This window comes from Arachis ipaensis, chromosome B10, assembly GCF_059453495.1.
Source record: "Arachis ipaensis isolate K30076 ecotype BB chromosome B10, ASM5945349v1, whole genome shotgun sequence".
Classification (NCBI taxonomy): domain Eukaryota; kingdom Viridiplantae; phylum Streptophyta; class Magnoliopsida; order Fabales; family Fabaceae; genus Arachis; species Arachis ipaensis.
This window is the reverse complement of record NC_142435.1, coordinates 128,964,771-128,984,151: the sequence shown is the minus strand read 5'-3', so window position 1 is coordinate 128,984,151 and position 19,381 is coordinate 128,964,771. Positions and strand designations below refer to the sequence as shown.

Sequence of the window (19,381 nt, the reverse complement as noted above, 5' to 3'; positions counted from 1 at the left end):
ATTTTTTAATTAAAAAAGTCAATAAATAATAATCGAAGTTAATTTTGTGAGAGATTTTATTTATAATTTGTGGAGTTTTAAACTTCAAAATTCTTTTCAATAATAGGACTAACTACACCACCATTACTACTACCTTCTTCATCCTCATCATTATAATTTCTACTTCTACTATTTTTATTGTGCAATTATATTTTATAATCATCATTATCTTCTCAACCATCGTTAACAGCAATACCAATGCCATCAACATTACAATTCTCTTCTTTTATTTCTTGTTCGATGCTATTTTTTTCTCTTTGAAAAATTTTTGTGTTGTAATTACTTGTTCTCCATATAATATTACTTCTAATAAAAATTTTTCTCCACTTAACCGCCATCAGTAAATGAATTTTTCAAATTATAAATAAAATTCTAAAAAATTAATTTTTGTTACTACTTTATATTTTTTTAACAAAAAGATTATATTATTCCAAAATAAAAAGGTTGAGAATCAAAGTGTTTTTTTTATTAGACAAAAATCATCTTATTTTTTATAAAAATAGATAAGAACCGAATTAGGTATTTACTCTTCTATTAATAATAATATAAATGTATAACATATGGCAATAATTTATATTTAATATTTTAATATTAATATTAATATTTTTTTTGGTACACAGAAAGGTTTAAAATTTGGGATTCTGAAAAAGAAAAAATTAGCATAAAATTCTATACCAATTGAGCTAGTCCAATTGGCAATATTAATATATTATATCTGTTTTGTTTTATTTTATTTTATTTTTTAAGACGAGAAACATTATGACCAAAAGAAAACAAAACTAAAAACAAGCAACATCTTGGGATATAAGTTTTGAAAATCGGACCGGACCTCCAGTCGAACCGGTTCAACTGGGATTCGTTAATAAAAATGGTCTGATCCGCTACTTATAATTCCTGGAGAAAAAATCGTTTAAAAACTGTCGAACCGGGAGATTAGACTGGATCGGTAGCCGACCAGTTCGAATAAAACGACGTCGTTTTATTTATTTGGGAAAAAAAAACAAAACATGCAGAACCATTCATGAACCAACTGATACGAGCCTTATGGGACAAACTGAGAACTGTCATATGCTAATTGGTCCAATTACAAGAGCAACAACTAAGAGAATAAAAGAAGATTTTGCAAATATGGCTAAATCATGTGTTCAGGAGATGCATCAAGAATTGGGCAAGACAATGATTAACGATTATCAAAAGTCACACGTCTTACTATTTTACAAGATGCATTGAAGACTCTCATTAGTCAAGATGAATTAAAAGAGACATCACTTTCTTAGAATTTATTCTATATTTATTTTATTTTTGTTATTTGTTTATTTTAGGCCCAACTATGATTTGGCCCATATTTTATTCTAGTGAACTTATGAGTTAGGGATTTAATTTTAAGAGGTATAAAAACCCTCTAAAATCTAGTAGCCATTTTTTTCTTAATTTTTATGAATGAAATTTTCTTTGAGTTTCTTTGAGAAACTTGGGTGTGAACATGTGAGGTAGAGTGATTCCCTTAACTGTTGCATCAGGAAATCAAATTGAGGTAGAGGAGTCCCTTTCTTTGATCTTCTATCTTATCCTGGGTTACGTTCCGTATCATTTGGTATCAGATTTCAGGTATTAGATTAATTTTCATTAGTCTACGTTCACCCTTTTTGTGTTCTATATAAATTAAAAAAAAAACTTCCAGCCACGCATAGTCACTTTATCCTTACATCTTATTCTTTTCTTGTTGATTGGCTTTTAATTCCTTTTCCTAGGATTATTTTCTTTCCTTGCTGCCTTTGTGTTCATCATTATTCTTTTTGTCCTTCCTTTTTATTATTTTATTATCATTCTTCTCATTATTCGTAAAAAAAAAAGAGTACGCCCTTTGAAGTTTCTTCTTATTATTAGTAAATTTTTTTTTGCCAACACACCTTGAGTACCCAAAAAAAAATCAAAAAAAAAAAAGACTACATACTTGAGAGTGCATATTTTGAAGTTTACACAGTAGCACTATTAAAAAAAACAAAACACAAAAAAAAAGCGTTATGTTCTTATATAAAAAAAACGAAGCAACAGTCTCAAAAAAAAATCATTACGTACGTTATTATTATTCTTATTCTTATTATTTTTATTTTTTTTTATTATTCTTATCTTTTGTCTTTTGTGTCTTTGTCCCTTTTTATTATTCTGTCCATCTTCTCCTCTTATCGTTGCGTCGGATTTTCTCTATCTTTTATTTTATTTGATTTCTAAAGTGCAACAGTCAAAGAGATTCAAGAGTGGTAAAAGGCAAGAGTGATAAGTTCAATAGAGGGTAAAAGCCAATTTTGAGAATAAACACGAGTGTCCATCTTTGAGTGAAACACGTGAGTGAGTGCTTGTGAGGTCCTTTTATAACATTTTTTTTTACAGATTCATTGTTATGGCAGCTCATTTCAAAGATACTTTAGTTGACATGGAAGCAAGAGGTGACACAGACACTATCCAAGATTACTAAACAAGGACCTTTCCGAAATCGGCGTCAGAATCATGTACCTTCTGATGATGACTCTGATGGGGTTATAACACATCGACATAAAAGTCAAGATAGAAATATCAACGCCATCAAGATGCAAATACCACCATTCAAAGAGAGAAATGATCCTGAAGTTTATTTGGAGTGGGAACGTAAGGTGGAAAGAATTTTTGCTTGTCATAATTACTCTGAGGCAAAGAAGGTTCGTTTGGCAGCAGTTGCATTCTCTGACTATGCCTTGCTTTGGTGGGATGAACTAGTGAAGACACGACGGCGGAATGATGATCACCCTATAGAGTCTTGGGATCTTATGAAGCGCCTCATGAAGAAACGATTTGTGCCTTCGTACTACTACAGGGAAGTGCATTAGAAGTTACATCGACTAACTCAAGGCTCTAAGTCCGTTGAAGACTACCATAAGGAAATGGAAATGCTTATGATTACTGCCAACATAGAAGAGGACACTGAGGTTACTATGGCACGATTTGTGGATGGTTTGAATAGAGCAATTGCTGATGTGGTGGAGTTACATCATTATGTGGAGATGGAGGATTTGGTCAGTATGGCAATGAAGGTGGAGAGGCAACAACAAAGAAGAGCACCAAGAGGATTATCGCATGCTAATCCAAAGTGGGAGTCTCGTAGTGCCGATACAACAAAGACTAAGGGTGTTGAATCTAATGCATTGCTTGATGCTACGAAGAAGAAATGTAATTCTAACTCTTCTTCTGCTACTTCTAGACATCGAGATATTAAATGCTTCAAGTGTCATGGTATGGGTCATTATGCTAGTGATTGCCCAAATAGGAGATTGATGGTTATTAGAGGTGATGATATTGTGTCTGATTCTGATCATGGTGATGACTCTGATCATAATAGCATGTCATCTTTGGAGGATTGTTCTGATGGTGATGTTGAGTATGCAGTCCATGGTGAATCTCTTGTTGTTAGACGTGCTTTGAATTTGCAGGTGAAAGAAGAAAGTCTCGAGCAACGCCACAATCTTTTTCACACTAGATGCTTGGTGGGTGAAAAAGTGTGTAGTCTAATTATTGATGGCGGGAGTTGGACTAATGTGGCTAGTACACTTATGGTGGAGAAATTGGGTTTGACATGTGTTCGACATCCTAAACCATATACATTGCAGTGGTTGAATGACAGTGGAGAGATCAAGGTTGACAAACAGGTGACAATTGCATTCTCTGTTGGCAAGTATGTTGATGAGGTATTGTGTGATGTGGTGCCAATGCAAGCTTGTCATTTATTATTGGGGCGACCTTGGCAGTTCGACCGTCGAGCATTTCATGATGGTTACACGAATTGATTCTCCTTTGATTTTAATGGTCGCAAGATCACTCTTGCTCCTTTATCACCTAAGGAGGTTTACCTTGACCAGTTGAAGCTTCAACAGGATACCAAGGGGAACATGGGATGTGAGATCACAAAAAAATCTGAGAAAAAAGAGGCTATGAGAAAAAAGAATATAGCAAAAGGCCCAAAGGTGAGTGAAAAGAAAGAAAAGAGTCCATGTCATGAGAGTAGTACAAATACAAAAAAAATTGAGAAAGTTGAGAGCGAATTGTGTTTCTTTGCAAAAGAGAGAGATTTAAAGAGTGCTTTAATAGGCAAAAAAGCTTTGTTTATGATTCGGTTTAGGGATACTTTATTCTCTGACACTGACCTTAACCCAAATTTGCCAAATAGCTTTGTCTCTTTGTTGCAGGAATTTGCCGATGTCTTCCCTACTGACGTACCACGTGGGATTGAGCACCAAATTGATTTTATTCCTGGTGCTAGCATTCCTAATAGACCAGCCTATCGGAGTAATCCTGAAGAGACAAAGGAGCTTCAAAGGCAAGTGGAGGAGTTATTAGCCAAAGGTCACATCCGGGAGAGTATGAGTCCATGTGCTGTACCAGTTTTGTTGGTTCCAAAGAAGGATGGTACTTGGCGAATGTGTGTGGATTGTCATGCAGTCAATAAAATTACGGTAAAGTATCGTTATCCTATCCCTAGGTTAGATGACATGCTTGATGAGTTATATGGTGCATGCATTTTCACTAAAATTGATTTGAAAAGTGGGTATCATCAAATTAGAATAAAACCAGGGGATGAATGGAAGACTGCATTTAAAACAAAACATGGGTTATATGAGTGGTTAGTAATGCCTTTTGGGTTAACTAATGCCCTTAGTACTTTTATGCGTCTAATGAACCATGTTTTGCGGGACTTTTTGGATAAATTTGTTGTTGTTTATTTTGATGATATTCTCATTTATAGCACTTGTTTGGATGACCACTTGTCACATGTTTCAGCTGTTTTGGAAGTGCTTCGAAAAGAAAAATTATATGCTAATCTTAAAAAGTGCACTTTTTGTATTGATCGAGTTATATTTCTTGGTTTTGTTGTGAGTGCGAGTGGAATTGAAGTTGATGAGGAAAAGGTAAAGGCTATTCGTGAATGGCCAACGCCTAAGAATGCTTCTGAGGTACGAAGTTTTCATGGGTTAGCTGGATTTTATAGAAGATTTGTAAAAAAAATTTCTACCATTGCTGCGCCTCTCACAGAGGTTATAAAAAAGGATGTTGGATTTAAATGGGAAATGGAACAAGACATTGTATTTCATACCCTAAAAGACTGTTTGTGTTTTGCTCCTATTCTTGTTTTACCTAACTTTGATAAAACCTTTGAGATTGAATGTGATGCTTCTAGGATCGGTATAGGTGCTGTTTTAATGCAGGAAAAACGAGCCATTGCCTTCTTCAGTAAAAAGTTGAATTTAGCTCAGCGTAAATATTCAACATATGACAAAGAATTATATGTTTTGGTTCGGGTTTTAGAGGTTTGGCAACACTACCTCTTACCTAAGGAGTTTGTGATTCACACGGATCATGAATCTTTGAAGCACTTAAAAGGACAAGGTAAGCTTGATAAAAGACATGCTAAATGGGTGGAATTTATTGAAACATTTTCCTATGTGATTGCCTTTAAACAAGGTAAAGATAATGTCGTTGCTGATGCTTTATCTCGGAGGTATGCTTTGATTACTACACTTACCTCTAAGTTATTGGGATTTGAGTTTTTAAAGGATTTGTATGTCACTGATTCTGACTTTTCTGCTATTTATGCTTCTTGTGAACATAGTGCATTTAACAAATTTTATAGACATGAAGGTTTTCTGTTTCGTGGTAATAGAATTTGTGTGCCTGCTTGTTCTGTGAGGGACTTACTTGTTCTTGAATCACATAATGGGAGTTTTATGGGTCATTTTGGTGTGCATAAGTCATTGGATGTGTTATCTGAACATTTTTATTGGCCACGCATGCGTAGAAATGTTGAAAAATTTTGTGCTAAGTGTGTTGCATGTAAACAGGCTAAATCTAAGTCTTTACCACATGGTTTGTATGCCCCTTTACCTATTCCTATGCATCCGTGGGTTGATATTTCTATGGATTTTGTTCTTGGTTTGCCTCGAACAAAAAAAGGTCGAGATAGCATTTTTGTTGTGGTAGACAGATTTAGTAAAATGGCTCATTTTATTGCATGCCATAAAACTGATGATGCAACAAATATTGCTGATCTGTTCTTTAGAGAGGTTGTGCGTTTGCATGGTGTTCCCCAAACTATTGTTTCTGATCGTGACGTAAAATTTTTGAGTCATTTTTTGAAAGTTTTATGGGGTAAATTAGGCACAAAATTATTATACTCCACTACTTGTCATCCTCAAACTGATGGTCAAACTGAAGTAGTAAATAGAACTAGGGGTGTTCAAAATCGATCCGGACCGAACTAAACCGACCAACCGAACCGAAAAAATCAAAAATCGAAATAACCAAAAACCAAAAAAATCGAAAAAAATGATGTTTTGCTGTTTTTTTGCGGTTCTGTTCGGTTTTCGGTTCTTGCCACCAAAATCCTAACCGAACCGAACCGGTCTTCCCAAAACCCTAAAAATTAAAAACTACCTACCCCATCCCCCCAGAGCCCCACCCCCCCAAATAGCAAACACGTTACCTTATGCTGCGCGAGTCCCTCCCCAAATCGCCCACCCTAACCTAACCCCAAAATCCCAAAGACCCAGAGCCCTGCCAGCCTGCTTGAGCCACCACACCTCGCCCTCTGCGGCCTGCACAGTGCACACCCACTCACCTAGACCCAGCCACAGAGCCAGCCTGAGCCACCCACCTCCTTGAGACTCGACACCTTACTTCCTCCAAATCCCACTGCCGAACATAGCAGATCCCCCACCGCCGGTGCACCACGAAGATGAAAATCCCTCAACACAGCACCTCGCCTGGCTCGCCAGTCGCCACCACCCAGTTACCCACTGTCCCAAAAGCCACAGAGTAGCAGTGTAGCACAGCAGACAGCACCGGCGGGCGACGATCGACACAGGACCACCACACCTCGCCACCTCCGACTTCGCCGCCTCCACCTAGTAGCGTTTCTGGGTTCTGTAGGGTCACCCACGATCAAGACAGCCAGTCACCGATTTGAGTGCATATGGAGCCCGAGCCATCTATTCAGGTTAACTTTACTGATGCATTGTTGGTTATTGATTTAAACTTCAGATGCTGGTTTCTGTCTTTGATTTAATTTTCAGATTATCAGGTTTTGTTCAGTTTATTGCTTGTTCATTGCTGGTTATTGATTTAAACTTCAGTTGCTGGTTTCTGTCTTTGATTTAATTTTCAGAGTATCAGGTTTTGTTCAGTTTATTGCTTGTTCATTGCTGCTTATTGATTTAAACTTCAGTTGCTGGTTTTTGTCCTTGATTTAATTTTTAGATTATCAGGTTTTGTTAAGTTTATTGCTTGTTTATTGCTGGTTATTGCTTTTTCATTGCTGGTTTATTGCTAGTTTATTGCTTGTTTATTGCTGGTTTATTGCTAGTTTATTGCTTGTTTATAGCTTGTTTATTGGTTGTTTATTGCTGATTTTGTTTATTGCTTGTTTAGATTATCAGGTTTTGTTCAGTTTTGTTTATTGCTTGTTTTTTGCTTGTTTATTGGTGTTTATTGCTGGTTTTGTTTATTGCTTGTTTAGATTATCAGGTTTTGTTCAATTTTGTTTATTGCTTGTTTATTGCTGGTTTCTATCCTTGATTTATTGTGTTGTTTATTGCTGATTTCTGTCCTTGACTTATTGTATTTGTTTATGTAGTTTGACGTCAGTTCAAGTGAGAATATGGGCGACACTGGATTGCCTCCAGTTCCTATTCCGAATGAATCAACAAGCATCAGATCTCCGACTGCATTGCCTCCTGTGCCAATTTATTTTTATTTTTAGAAGACACCATACCATAACTTTGCTATCAGTTTAATGACAATTTATTTTTATTTTCAGTTGTGTTGACTGTTGAACTATTAAACTTCTTTAATTGTCGTATTTGAATTCTGTTGTCGTTATATTTCATTAGATCAAGACTTTGTTAGCTTTTGTGTATTTCGGTTTGTCGATTTCAATGTTATGACTTTGCATAATAGTATGGTAGAATTTTTTTTATTTGATTGAAAAAACCGAACAAACCGAACCAAACCAAACCGATTTTAATTGGTTTGGTTTGGTTCGGATGACCTTGAAAAAAAACCGAACCAAACCGAACCGCAGCTTAATTAAACGATCGGATCAGATGGCTTTTCCTTAAAAAACCGAACCAAACCGCACCGCAAACACCCCTAAATAGAACATTAGGGACCTTATTACGTGCTGTTGTTGGTAAGAATTTGAAAACTTGGGAAGATTATTTACCTTTTATTGAGTTTGCTTATAATAGAACTATTCATTCTTCTACTGGGTTTTCTCCTTTTGAACTTTTTTATGGTTTTAATCCTTTAACTGTTTTAGACTTATTACCTTTGCCTTTGAGTGATATTGTTAGCTTGGATGCAGAAGGTAAAGCTGAAAATGTTAAAGCAATGCACTTGAAAGTACGTGAATCGCTTGAACAGAAAAATAAGTTGATAGCCCAACGGGTGAATAAAGGTCGAAGACAACTTATCTTTGAACCTGGTGACTGGGTGTGAGTTCATTTGAGAAAGGAGAGATTTCCTACTCAAAGAAAATCCAAGTTAGACCCTAGGGGTGATGGTCCATTTCAAGTGCTCGAAAGGGTCAATAACAATGCTTACAAGATTGACCTTCCAAGTGAGTATAATGTATCAGCTACTTTTAATGTCTCTGACCTATCTCCTTTTGCTTGTGATGCAGATTCGAGGACGAATCTTTTTCAGGAGGGAGGGAATGATACGAGCCCTATGGGACAAACTGAAAACTGTCATATGCCAATTGGTCCAATTACAAGAGCAACAACTAAGAGAATAAAAGAAAGTTTTGTAAATATGGCTAAATCATGTGTTCAGGAGATGCATCAAGAATTGGGCAAGATAATGATTAACGATTATCAAAAGTCAAGATAGCAATATCAACGCCATCAAGATGCAAATACCACCATTCAAAGGGAGAAATGATCCTGAAGTTTATTTGGAGTGGGAACGTAAGGTAGAAAGAATTTTTGCTTGTCATAATTACTCTGAGGCAAAGAAGGTTCGTTTGGCAGTAGTTGCATTCTCTGACTATGCCTTGCTTTGGTGGGATGAACTAGTGAAGACACACGTCTTACTGCTTGTCATAATCAAAAGTCACACGTCTTACTATTTTACAAGATGCATTGAAGACTCTCATTAGTCAAGATGAATTAAAAGAGACATCACTTTCTTAGAATTTATTCTATATTTATTTTATTTTTGTTATTTGTTTGTTTTAGGCCCAATTATGATTTGGCCCATATTTTATTCTAGTGAACTTATGAGTTAGGGATTTAATTTTAAGAGGTATAAAAACCCTCTAAAACCTAGTAGCCATTTTTTTCTTAATTTTTATGAATGAAATTTTCTTTGAGTTTCTTTGAGAAACTTGGGTGTGAACAGGTGAGGTAGAGTGATTCCCTTAACTGTTGCATCAGAAAATCAAATTGAGGTAGAGGAGTCCCTTTCTTTGATCTTCCATCTTATCCTGGGTTACGTTCCGTATCACCAACCCTCCCTTCTTCCCCGAATCATAAGCAAAACCCTAGCCCTTCATCGTCGCCGGCGTTCCCAGCTCCTCAGCGCTGCCGCTCTTCCTCTTCCCCGTGTCGTTTCCATCTTCGCTGGCTCATCGTTTTCATCTTCCTCTTCCCCAGGTAGCTCGGCACGTCGTTTTCATCTTCGCTGGCTTCTCGGCACAGAACCCAGGTTAGTGGCCCTGCTTTCATTCTTCGCCTCCGCTTCTTCCTTTTAATTTCTGAATGTTCGGTCTTCTTCTTCGTTTGAAGTTCTGAAATTGTTGTTCAATTTTTGTTCCATTTTTCTTGTAATGCTTTGTAAATTATAATTGCCTGCTGCTGATGGATCTGTCTTGTATTTGCTGGTTGCTGATGGCTTAAAATTTTTTTTTTCAAATTTATTGATGGCTTGATGGCTCTGTTAGTCTGTTGCTTTCAATTCTTTGCTCTGTTACTAATGGCTCGATGGCACTGTTAGTTGCTGATGGCTCTTAATTTTTTTGTTCAAATTTATTGATGGCTTTGTTGTAGTTGCTGGTTTTGCTGGGTGAAGGTTTAGTGTTTTGGAATGTTTTATAATGTGCTAATGTTTGTAATTGCTGGCTTTGTTTGTAATTGATGGGTGAAGGTTTAGTGTTTTGTGATTATTGGTTAATATTTTGGTTTAGTGTTCTCTTTTTCAGATTTTCCTTCTCCCTGTATTTTTGTATGTTGCTGAATTGGTAATCAATAAATTTGCCTTTTTGCTGTAAATCGGGACTTTACTAGGGTTTGTTAAATTTGTTGTTGTAACTTGAATTTGTTGTTGACCAGTCACAGAATCAGAACAGAATGCTCAGTCAGTGCTTGATTGATTGGCTTTGCTCACTGATTGTATTTGATGATAAATTTTAAATTGATAACTTCTAAATATTAAATTTGCACTGCCTATGTTACTGATTCATTGTTCTTTCAGTGCTTTTTGTTGTTGTTAATCATTGTGATGAGCTTTGTTAAAATTTGCACTGCCTATATTACTGATTCACTGTTCCTTCAGTGCTTTTTGTTGTTGTTAATCATTGTGATGAGCTTTGTTAAAATTTGCACTGCCTATGTTACTGATTCACAGATTCATCCCTCTTGATTCACAGATTCATCCCTCTTGTCATCATCATCGGCATGAACTCCGAACCAAAACCCCAACTCTCTGGATAAAATTGTAATGAAAGCTGATTGGGACTTTTTCTTCTACTTAAGGTATGAATCAGAATGATGAGGCCAAGTTGTGAATGCACAAGTGTCAATGGACTATAATATATATTGAGTTTGTGACATTAGAAGGGTGTAATAATAACAATAATGGAGTCATGTTATTTGAATATTGAGGTTTAACATTTAAACTCTCAGCTTCTCAGCCCTGTTTGATTCTTCTTCTCAGGCAATTGAATCGAATCAACCAGGCCTTCCTTTTCTTTTTCTTTTAGTTGATTCTTAATTTTTCTAATATATGTAGCTTTCTGAATCAAGTGGATCAGATTATGTAGTTTTCTTGATTTGGGATATTTTCGGATACGCATTAGAAGAGTTATTTTATTATTTTATGTTTGCTATAAAAATATTCACATGTTGTGTATGCTTGTGATTGTTTCGGTGTTTACATTTTCTTTCCGAATCACTTGCTATGGTTGTTCTTTGAGTTAAGGCTTTGTATGTGTGTGTGAGAATATGTGATAATGTTGAATGCTATTGCATCTAATAGGAGTTCTTGGAGTACCTCATGTTTGGTCCTTTGTAATTTATTTATTATTTTATTCTAAAACAGTTTTTTCGATTGAACCAGTAAACCAATAACTAAAGCGGTTTGATGATCGGTCCGGTTTTTAGAACATTGTGTAAGACACACACACACATAAAGTATTTTTTAAATAAATCGTAATGATATTTTAATATTTTATTAATATTAAAACATAATTAATTTTTTAATTACTTTTAATGTTTTATTTTAATTATATAAAGTATTTAAATATTTTTTGTTTAAATAAATAATAACATATACTATTTATAAATTTATGTCAAGAATACATATTAAGAATAAGGCCGGATATGTTGACACGTGATGATATCTAGGTGTGTTCAAACGTATCCGAAATTTTTTTTTTTATTTTTTAGTAAGACACAACTGAATACGGCAGACATACGTGTCGGACAAGTGTCCATACATGTCAGTGTCTGACATGTTTTCAACACATGACACATGGATACGCAACTCAACGAAGTATTCATACTTCATAGTTCATATGTTTTTATTTTTCAAATTAAACATGGTTATTACGAGAATTAATTTAAAAATTGGCCACTTTTAATCTAATTTGTAAACATAAAAATTAAAATTGTGAAATAAATTAAAATTATTTATTTTTATTTGTTTCAAACTATAACAAAAATAATTCCATTTTTAAATGAATTCCGATTCTTGTAGTTCCAAACATTCTCTACTAAGTACTAACCAGTCAAGAGTGAAGAAGATGAAAGATAGTTAAGAGAGATATGGAGGTGGGAATGCTTCCAATATCAGCTTCGAAGAGAGGGAAGCTCTTGGCAGCTGGCTACACTTCACTCCATTCCATTTCCCGTGCTTCCGCTTCACAACTTGCCACAGGTTAACCTTTCGATCTTTTTTTTTTTTTTTTTGCTTTTTCATTCCCTCTTTTCCCTGCATTTTTTCAATTATTAGGGTTCAATAAAAGAAAGAAAGAGAGCGGTTTTAGCTTTTGAAATGCGCATTATTTGATTTTGAATAGATATCGAAGTATCTGAGGATGAGGCTTGTGAAATTCGGAAATATGCATCCCAAACCAGTGCTTTGGACCGATCAATTGGGAATAGTAGTAATACTTCTAACCTCTATGGTATGTGATGATTCTGATTTTCTCATAAATGGCTACTTTTCATTTTCAGAAACTCTTGAGCATTTTTTATCAATTTGGACCAGGATTTGGTCAGTATAAGTATCAAATTATCTTCAACAAATAAATTTTACTGATTTATTTATGCAAACTTTGATAAATGTGGGTGCAAATTGTGTTGACTTATGTTTAAACTTGGGTAAGTATAGGTGTAAACCATGTGCTTTATGTGTACAAATACTGTAAATATAGGTGCAAATTTTTGCCGGTGAAATACTGGTCCAAATTAATAATATTTGTTGGTCATATAGCGTTGCTATTTCATTTTTTTTTCTCTCTTTTCTATTTTTTAACTTGGCAATTGTTTAGTTTTGGCTTGATATCAAAATTTTGGGATTTTTTTTTTCTGGTATTTTTATATGTAATAATTGTGTTCGGTTATGAACTTCAAATGAGTACACCATTATTTCATAGTGGTGAAGTAACAAGGAAATTAGGATTGATTTAATCTGACTTCAGTGCATTTTGTGAGGCGGACTAAATCCTTTTGTTGGGGGCTGATGTCACCAATCTTTTGTGGGTTCAAAATGGTGGTTTACTCTAAGGAATAGAGTGGATACTGTTAATTTATGTTAAAAAGTAATGGTCCAAACAGAATGATGACAGGGAAAGCTCTCTTCAATTGTTTTTGGTGCTGTACTATTGAAAAATGGAACTACCGTGCCACAGAAGTTTCAGGTTATGTGATCAAAGCTTTTGGAAGCTTGGATTATGTTATAGACGCTATGACTGAATCTATACCAAGTAATTAATAGCTAGGTAGTTTACTCTCCTAAACCATTAGTTTAATCTTCGTCAAAAGAAATTGTCCGCGCAATGAGTATGTGAACGTTACTGGCTGATGGAGAAGTTGAAACTTGAAATGCTATTAGGAGGACATGATTAAGAGTTATTTGACATTCTATTTCTTTATAAAATATTACGGTTACCAGGTTATGTGAGTATGTGACTTTCCCTTACTATTGGAATGCTTATATTTTGTTTTGTGTGTTATGAATTCAATTTGCTTTAGGATTCTACTGTGCATGATTGTCCAAAGAATTTCATATAATCCTTCCTTTTTGTTTTGCTTTTTATTCATTTGGTGTTTCGTGTCATGTAAGGTGGTCAGACCGCGTGGACTATGCTCAATGAGGAAAAGTTTAGTACTCGCATTACGACATCTTGTGTGGATCTAGATAACATCCTTGGTGGAGGGATTACCTGCAAAGAAGTTACTGAATTAGGTTAGCGACTGCTTTGGATTCTCCTAATATGATCAAATTGTTTATGATTTCTAATTAAATTGCATGTTCTTTAACTTGTTTACGAGCATGAATGTTACAACAGTTTTCTTCTTTCCTTCTTCCTTATTACGGGTTGCAATATAATTCTATGTTTATTTAATTAGGTGGAGTTCCCGGCATTGGTAAAACACAAATTGGGTATGCTTTGTCATCCCAATTTTTCGCCTCATGTTCTTGTTTTCATTTCATCCTAAATTGTGAATTATTTTGGTTAATTTTAGTAGTGAAATTTGGTTGTTTACATTTGCAGGATTCAACTTGCAGTAAATGTTCAGATTCCACTAGAGTATGGTGGTCTAGGTGGGAAGGCAATATACATTGGTAAGAGCCTTAATCAGATCTATAACTCATGCAACATTTGATTTATTAAGATCATTTATTGGAATTTTTTCACGTGTGTTATACTCAGACACAGAGGGAAGTTTTATGGTTGAACGTGTTTTACAAATTGCGGAAGCATGCATAGAAGACATGCCAGAATATAGCCACCACTTTCACAACAATGTTCAAGATTGCGAAGTCAAAATGCACCCTAATAGTATATTGGAAAATATATTCTATTTTCGCGTTTGCAGCTATACTGAACAAATTGCTTTGGTGAATTACTTAGATAAATTCATTGAAGAGCATAAAGATGTGAGTATATTTTATCCATTAATTGATAACTTTTATAAATGCATCTTGATGACAATTCTCGATTTTTATTTTAGCATTAGTCAGTCACATAGTATTTGCTGGATTCTAGACATGGTGGACCTATAGAAGTAGCTTTTTGTTTTCTTTCCAATTGTTTTCAATTAATATTTGTTGTACATTTTTAAGAGTTCTATCATGATCGGTACTGATTATGCTATTCCAGGTAAAAATCATCATTATTGACAGTGTCACCTTCCATTTCCGCCAAGATTTTGATGACATGGCACTCAGGACTCGGTTATTGAATGAAATGGCTTTGAAGTTGATGAAGCTTGCAAGAAAGTTCTGTTTGGCTGTAAGAAACTATTTTTATTCTTTCTGCCAGAGGTGTTTTTTAACTTTATAATCTGTGATTGCAAACAAATCAAGTTGCTCTTATTACCTTGACTTCTTCGCCCAATACTTGATGGCTTTCTCTGTTATCTTTTACTGTTCTTTTCCACCTTAGATTTTTGCCATTCGATCAAATTTATTCTTTTATACGATCATTCAAATTGTGGATATAAAAAGTTCTTATGCTTACTGATGTAATCATATATAAATAGATGTCTGTATAATTTTGTTTTTCATTAACAGTGAACAAAAACTAAATCTTGATTGTGTTTGGTAGGTTGTTCTTTTGAATCAAGTGACAACCAAGTACATTGAAGGTTCATATCAATTGACCCTTGCACTAGGTAAGTGTTTTATTTTTTACTTTTATTGTATTCATCCCTTGATCAGATGCATTTTTGTTGAAAGCTTTGTTTGTTGTTTATAACGATTGAACAGGCGATAGCTGGTCGCATTCATGCACGAATCGGATAATCTTATTTTGGAATGGCGATGAACGGCATGCGTATATTGACAAATCTCCTTCTCTGAAATCAGCATCTGCAGCGTATTCCGTGACCACTAGAGGGATCCGTAATTCTAATTCAAGCTGCAAACGAATCAAGATGGTGTGAGATTCTTTTTGACTGGCAACACACTCTAAAACTCGTTTTCCTGACTAGCCTAATTTTCTTTTGTTTTGAGTGAATGAGATACAAAAGAGAAAGAAAACAAAAGGCAAATCGAAAGACAAAAAAAACTAATATAGCCAGGTTCCTAACAATCGGATTTGAATCCTCTAAATTTTGAATGTTATTTTAAAGGGTAAAGTGTGATCTCTCACCATTTATAGAGAAAATAAGAGAAAACTATTCAAAAGTGAGAGATCACACTTTACCATCTCAAGTGAAAATTTAAAATTTAAAGAATTCAAATTCGTAACAACCACAATAAAACATAATAGCGGCATGAACCGAACTATTTGCACTTAGCCACTCCCGGAAATCTAATTCTGACTGGGCTCCTTCTTTAGCTATGAATTGGCAACTTTATTAGCCTCCCTTTTGGATCAAACCAAAACTAGAAATCCAAGTTCTTTGCTGTTTTAATTCAAAGATTTCTTTGATAATAGCCTTTTCTGCATTATTTCGGATACTGTCCAATATTATATAATATAAAATAACATAAAATAAAAATGAAACTTCTACTTAAACGCACATATTCTTCAGGATTTCTGGTTCTCTACTTTCTAATGAACGGGACTAAAAAATGATTTTATAAAATAATTCCTAATTAATATAAAGATATTTATTATACGAACATATTATGGCTATATATTACGACTATTATTAATAGACATATTCTATATAAAACATAAATAAAAAATGTGTACAAAATTTACAATACAAGATACAAAATAATTTATTAATAGATACATTAAATGTATATAGTGCAAAAAGCTGTTTTTGATAATTTAATAGTTAAATATATTAGTGTATGTTTTCGTACCCTATACAAAATAATACATAAAATTATATAAAAAATTGTATTAAAAAATTAAATAAAATATATGTAGTAATTATTATTATAAATATTTTACAAAGTTATACTTAAAATCAAATTCTCAAGATTTTTAATATTAAAATATAAAAATAATTAATATTTGTCTTAATCAATTTGAGTTTGTTGAGTGATCATCTCATACATACGCTTAAACAACTATTAGGAATTAGAATATCGTCTTGTGTGTGTAGCAATCCATTGACTAGTGATAAACCCTTAATAAATGAAGTATCAATACGTGGTTAGACTTGGCAGGAATACCCGACCCGTCCATACCCAGTTGGGGAGGGTAATAACTTACCCGAGTCGAGACTGATTTTGCTCAGGACAGGGCGTGGTCGGATTTAGGGTGTATCCGTCCCGGATATATACATATAAAACACTTTTTAGGAATTAGAATTTGCCTCACATCACAGATTCAGTTATTCATAGCTTCAATCTATACTCTATAGCCATGCAAGAGAAACCCAGTCATCCTCACCCAGAGTCTTCTTCTTCTCGACTTCTTCACAAAAATTCTCATAGCTCTTGTCATCGTCGTTGTTGAGCCCATCGCCGCCTACCCCTTCACAACTCCCATCTTTCTTCACAAACTCATCACTTAGTCATCGTCGCTATGAGTCTGGGCATTACTCTTGCAGTTTCATCTTATTCTGTCACCGAATAAAATAGAATTTTTATTCAAGTTGGATCAGTTGGAAATAAGCATGCATGAGATCATTTTTGCATATAATTTCTGAATTTTCTGATCCAAATTTGATCTATATGGTTGAGTATTTTAGTATGACGATCATCGTGGTTTCGTTGCGACACTAATGTAATAAAAGCTACGGTAATTTCATAACTTATATATGAGACACACTAGATTATTAAAGTAATCAGGATAATAATATTCATATGTGTGCATAAAATTTATAAGATGTGATTATCTCATGAAAATATGTATGTATAGTCCAAATGAAAGATTGTTAGGAAATTATTATTTCTTAATATATTTATGGGCAATACATATATTAATTATAATTATAAATTAAGTAATTTCACATTAAATGACTTATATAACGGTTATGTGATTCAGCCCTATTAGGGATACAGAAAGTTTTGGTTCACGATGATAAAAGAACCACAAGGACCAAGCTCTCTGATCTTAATCATGTTCTCGAATGAAGGAACACTTTTGCGCTCCCAGTTATATTTCTTAATGATTTAACATGCATGATCTTTTGGTTGAGAAATCTTGAAATTTTCAGATAAAATAAAATTTTTATTCAATCAAATGATGATAAATAAATTTACTGAATTAAATTATATTAATGTGATCATTGGATGATAAAGAATGCTAGAAAAATAAATAAATAATATTTTAAGAGTATAAAAATATTAAATTGTCATTTCAATTTATTTTTTTAATCAACGACAATAAATATCTTGAATTAATTAAATTTTCACAAAAAATTATGTACTTAATATTATTTCAATACTTTAAAAATCTTTTGAACATACAATGGTTCAATTAGAAGTTGACTATTGAGAATTGAATATAATATTTTTAAATTCGTATTTTCAATAAAAAGATATACTTAGTTCTATCCATCCTAAATAATTTTATATTAACTATTACTTATCCATCTAAATATTCTAACATTGATAGAATATTATTTTTAGATGCAAAAAATTTAAAATATATTTATTCTATTTCAAAAATTAATATTCATATTTAACTTAGAATTTTAATAAATATGGCAAAAAATATTATATTTTTTAGTTAAAAAAGTAAAATATCTATAAATATATTTTTGTGCTTTAGCTTTAGATTTTTTAAAAAATTTGGCAAGTTAATGGAATCAAATCATATTTCTATAACATATATAAGAATGTATATTACACATAAATAAAAAATGTTAGGTGTAATAAGAACAAATACATAAATTAAAGTAAAATTTAGAAAAATAAGAACCAATAAAATATTGAAGAAAAGAAATATAAATAGAAGAGAAACAAAATTATTAGACGGAAGAGAAATAATTTAATAAATTTTATGTGTATATAAAAGAGGAATGAAAAGAAGATATACAATATCTTGTTTAGTTTAGCAAGATTTATGAGAATAAAACATAGAATAAGAGAATGAAAAATAATAATAAAAAAATTAAATATTTAAATTAATATCAAAAATAAAAAATAATAAAATAATAATAATTTATCATAATTTTAATCTTTTAATATAATTAATTAATAACAATATAATTAGTCTACCATAATTTTAATCTAATTTTTTAATATAATTAAATTCTAATTAAGTAATCAAATAAATTGAATACAAATATATCTAATCTAATTGTATAAAGAAATAGTAGATTTTTTATAATTAAACATATATATATATATATATATATATATATTATTAAAATGAGATTATTATTATTAATAATATATAAATATAAAAATTGTATTAATGCATTAATTGAAATACATTATTAGAATAAAAAATTGCAAGAATTAAAATAACTGAAATTTATTAACTTTAATTAGTTAAATTAGCATAAAATAAAAAAGAGATGATTAATCAGATTAAATAAATTAAAAAATATTACTGAACAAAGTAAATATCACAATAATTATATTACTAATTAAAAAAAATCAATTCAATCAATTCAAATTTTTATTTAAAATAGACAATTAAAGATCACCAATAAATAAAAATGAATGGAATATAATAAAGAATAATTTTGGTAGTATAAATAATTAAATTAAATTATTATATACAATTTTTACTTACCTTATTATAATTTAAGTTAGCATTAATGGTAAAAAAAATAATTTTAAATAGTCCCAATTTATATTTTACAACATAATTAAAACACAATTCATAATTTTTTATTTTGTGATTAATTAATATTTTTTAAATTTTTTGGTTAAGTCTTCTGTATTTTATGATTGATAAATTTTCTTTACAAAATACAAATTTGTGATGAATTATTACAATCATAATTCGTTAAGA

General features: G+C 32.6%; 1 protein-coding gene across 1 annotated transcript; it reads left to right on the top strand.

Moving 5' to 3' along the window:
• Positions 1-9,635: 9,635 nt before the first annotated feature.
• Positions 9,636-15,686, top strand: LOC107622494 (DNA repair protein RAD51 homolog 3). Its single transcript, XM_088510296.1, has 10 exons — positions 9,636-9,768; positions 12,037-12,216; positions 12,359-12,466; positions 13,627-13,749; positions 13,914-13,947; positions 14,060-14,130; positions 14,219-14,445; positions 14,669-14,800; positions 15,116-15,182; positions 15,277-15,686. The coding sequence occupies exons 2-10, from the start codon at positions 12,105-12,107 to the stop codon at positions 15,450-15,452; spliced, it is 1,050 nt and encodes a 349-aa protein (XP_088366422.1). The 5' UTR covers positions 9,636-9,768; positions 12,037-12,104; the 3' UTR covers positions 15,453-15,686.
• Positions 15,687-19,381: the final 3,695 nt, after the last annotated feature.

Bases quoted from the DNA above. Each gene is read 5' to 3' on its own strand.
- LOC107622494 (XM_088510296.1), top strand. From the start codon at position 12,105: ATGGAGGTGGGAATGCTTCCAATATCAGCTTCGAAGAGAGGGAAGCTC. The intron at 14,446-14,668 runs GTGAGTATATTT...ATGCTATTCCAG, and splicing joins TCATTGAAGAGCATAAAGAT to GTAAAAATCATCATTATTGA. The intron at 15,183-15,276 runs GTAAGTGTTTTA...ACGATTGAACAG, and splicing joins TCAATTGACCCTTGCACTAG to GCGATAGCTGGTCGCATTCA.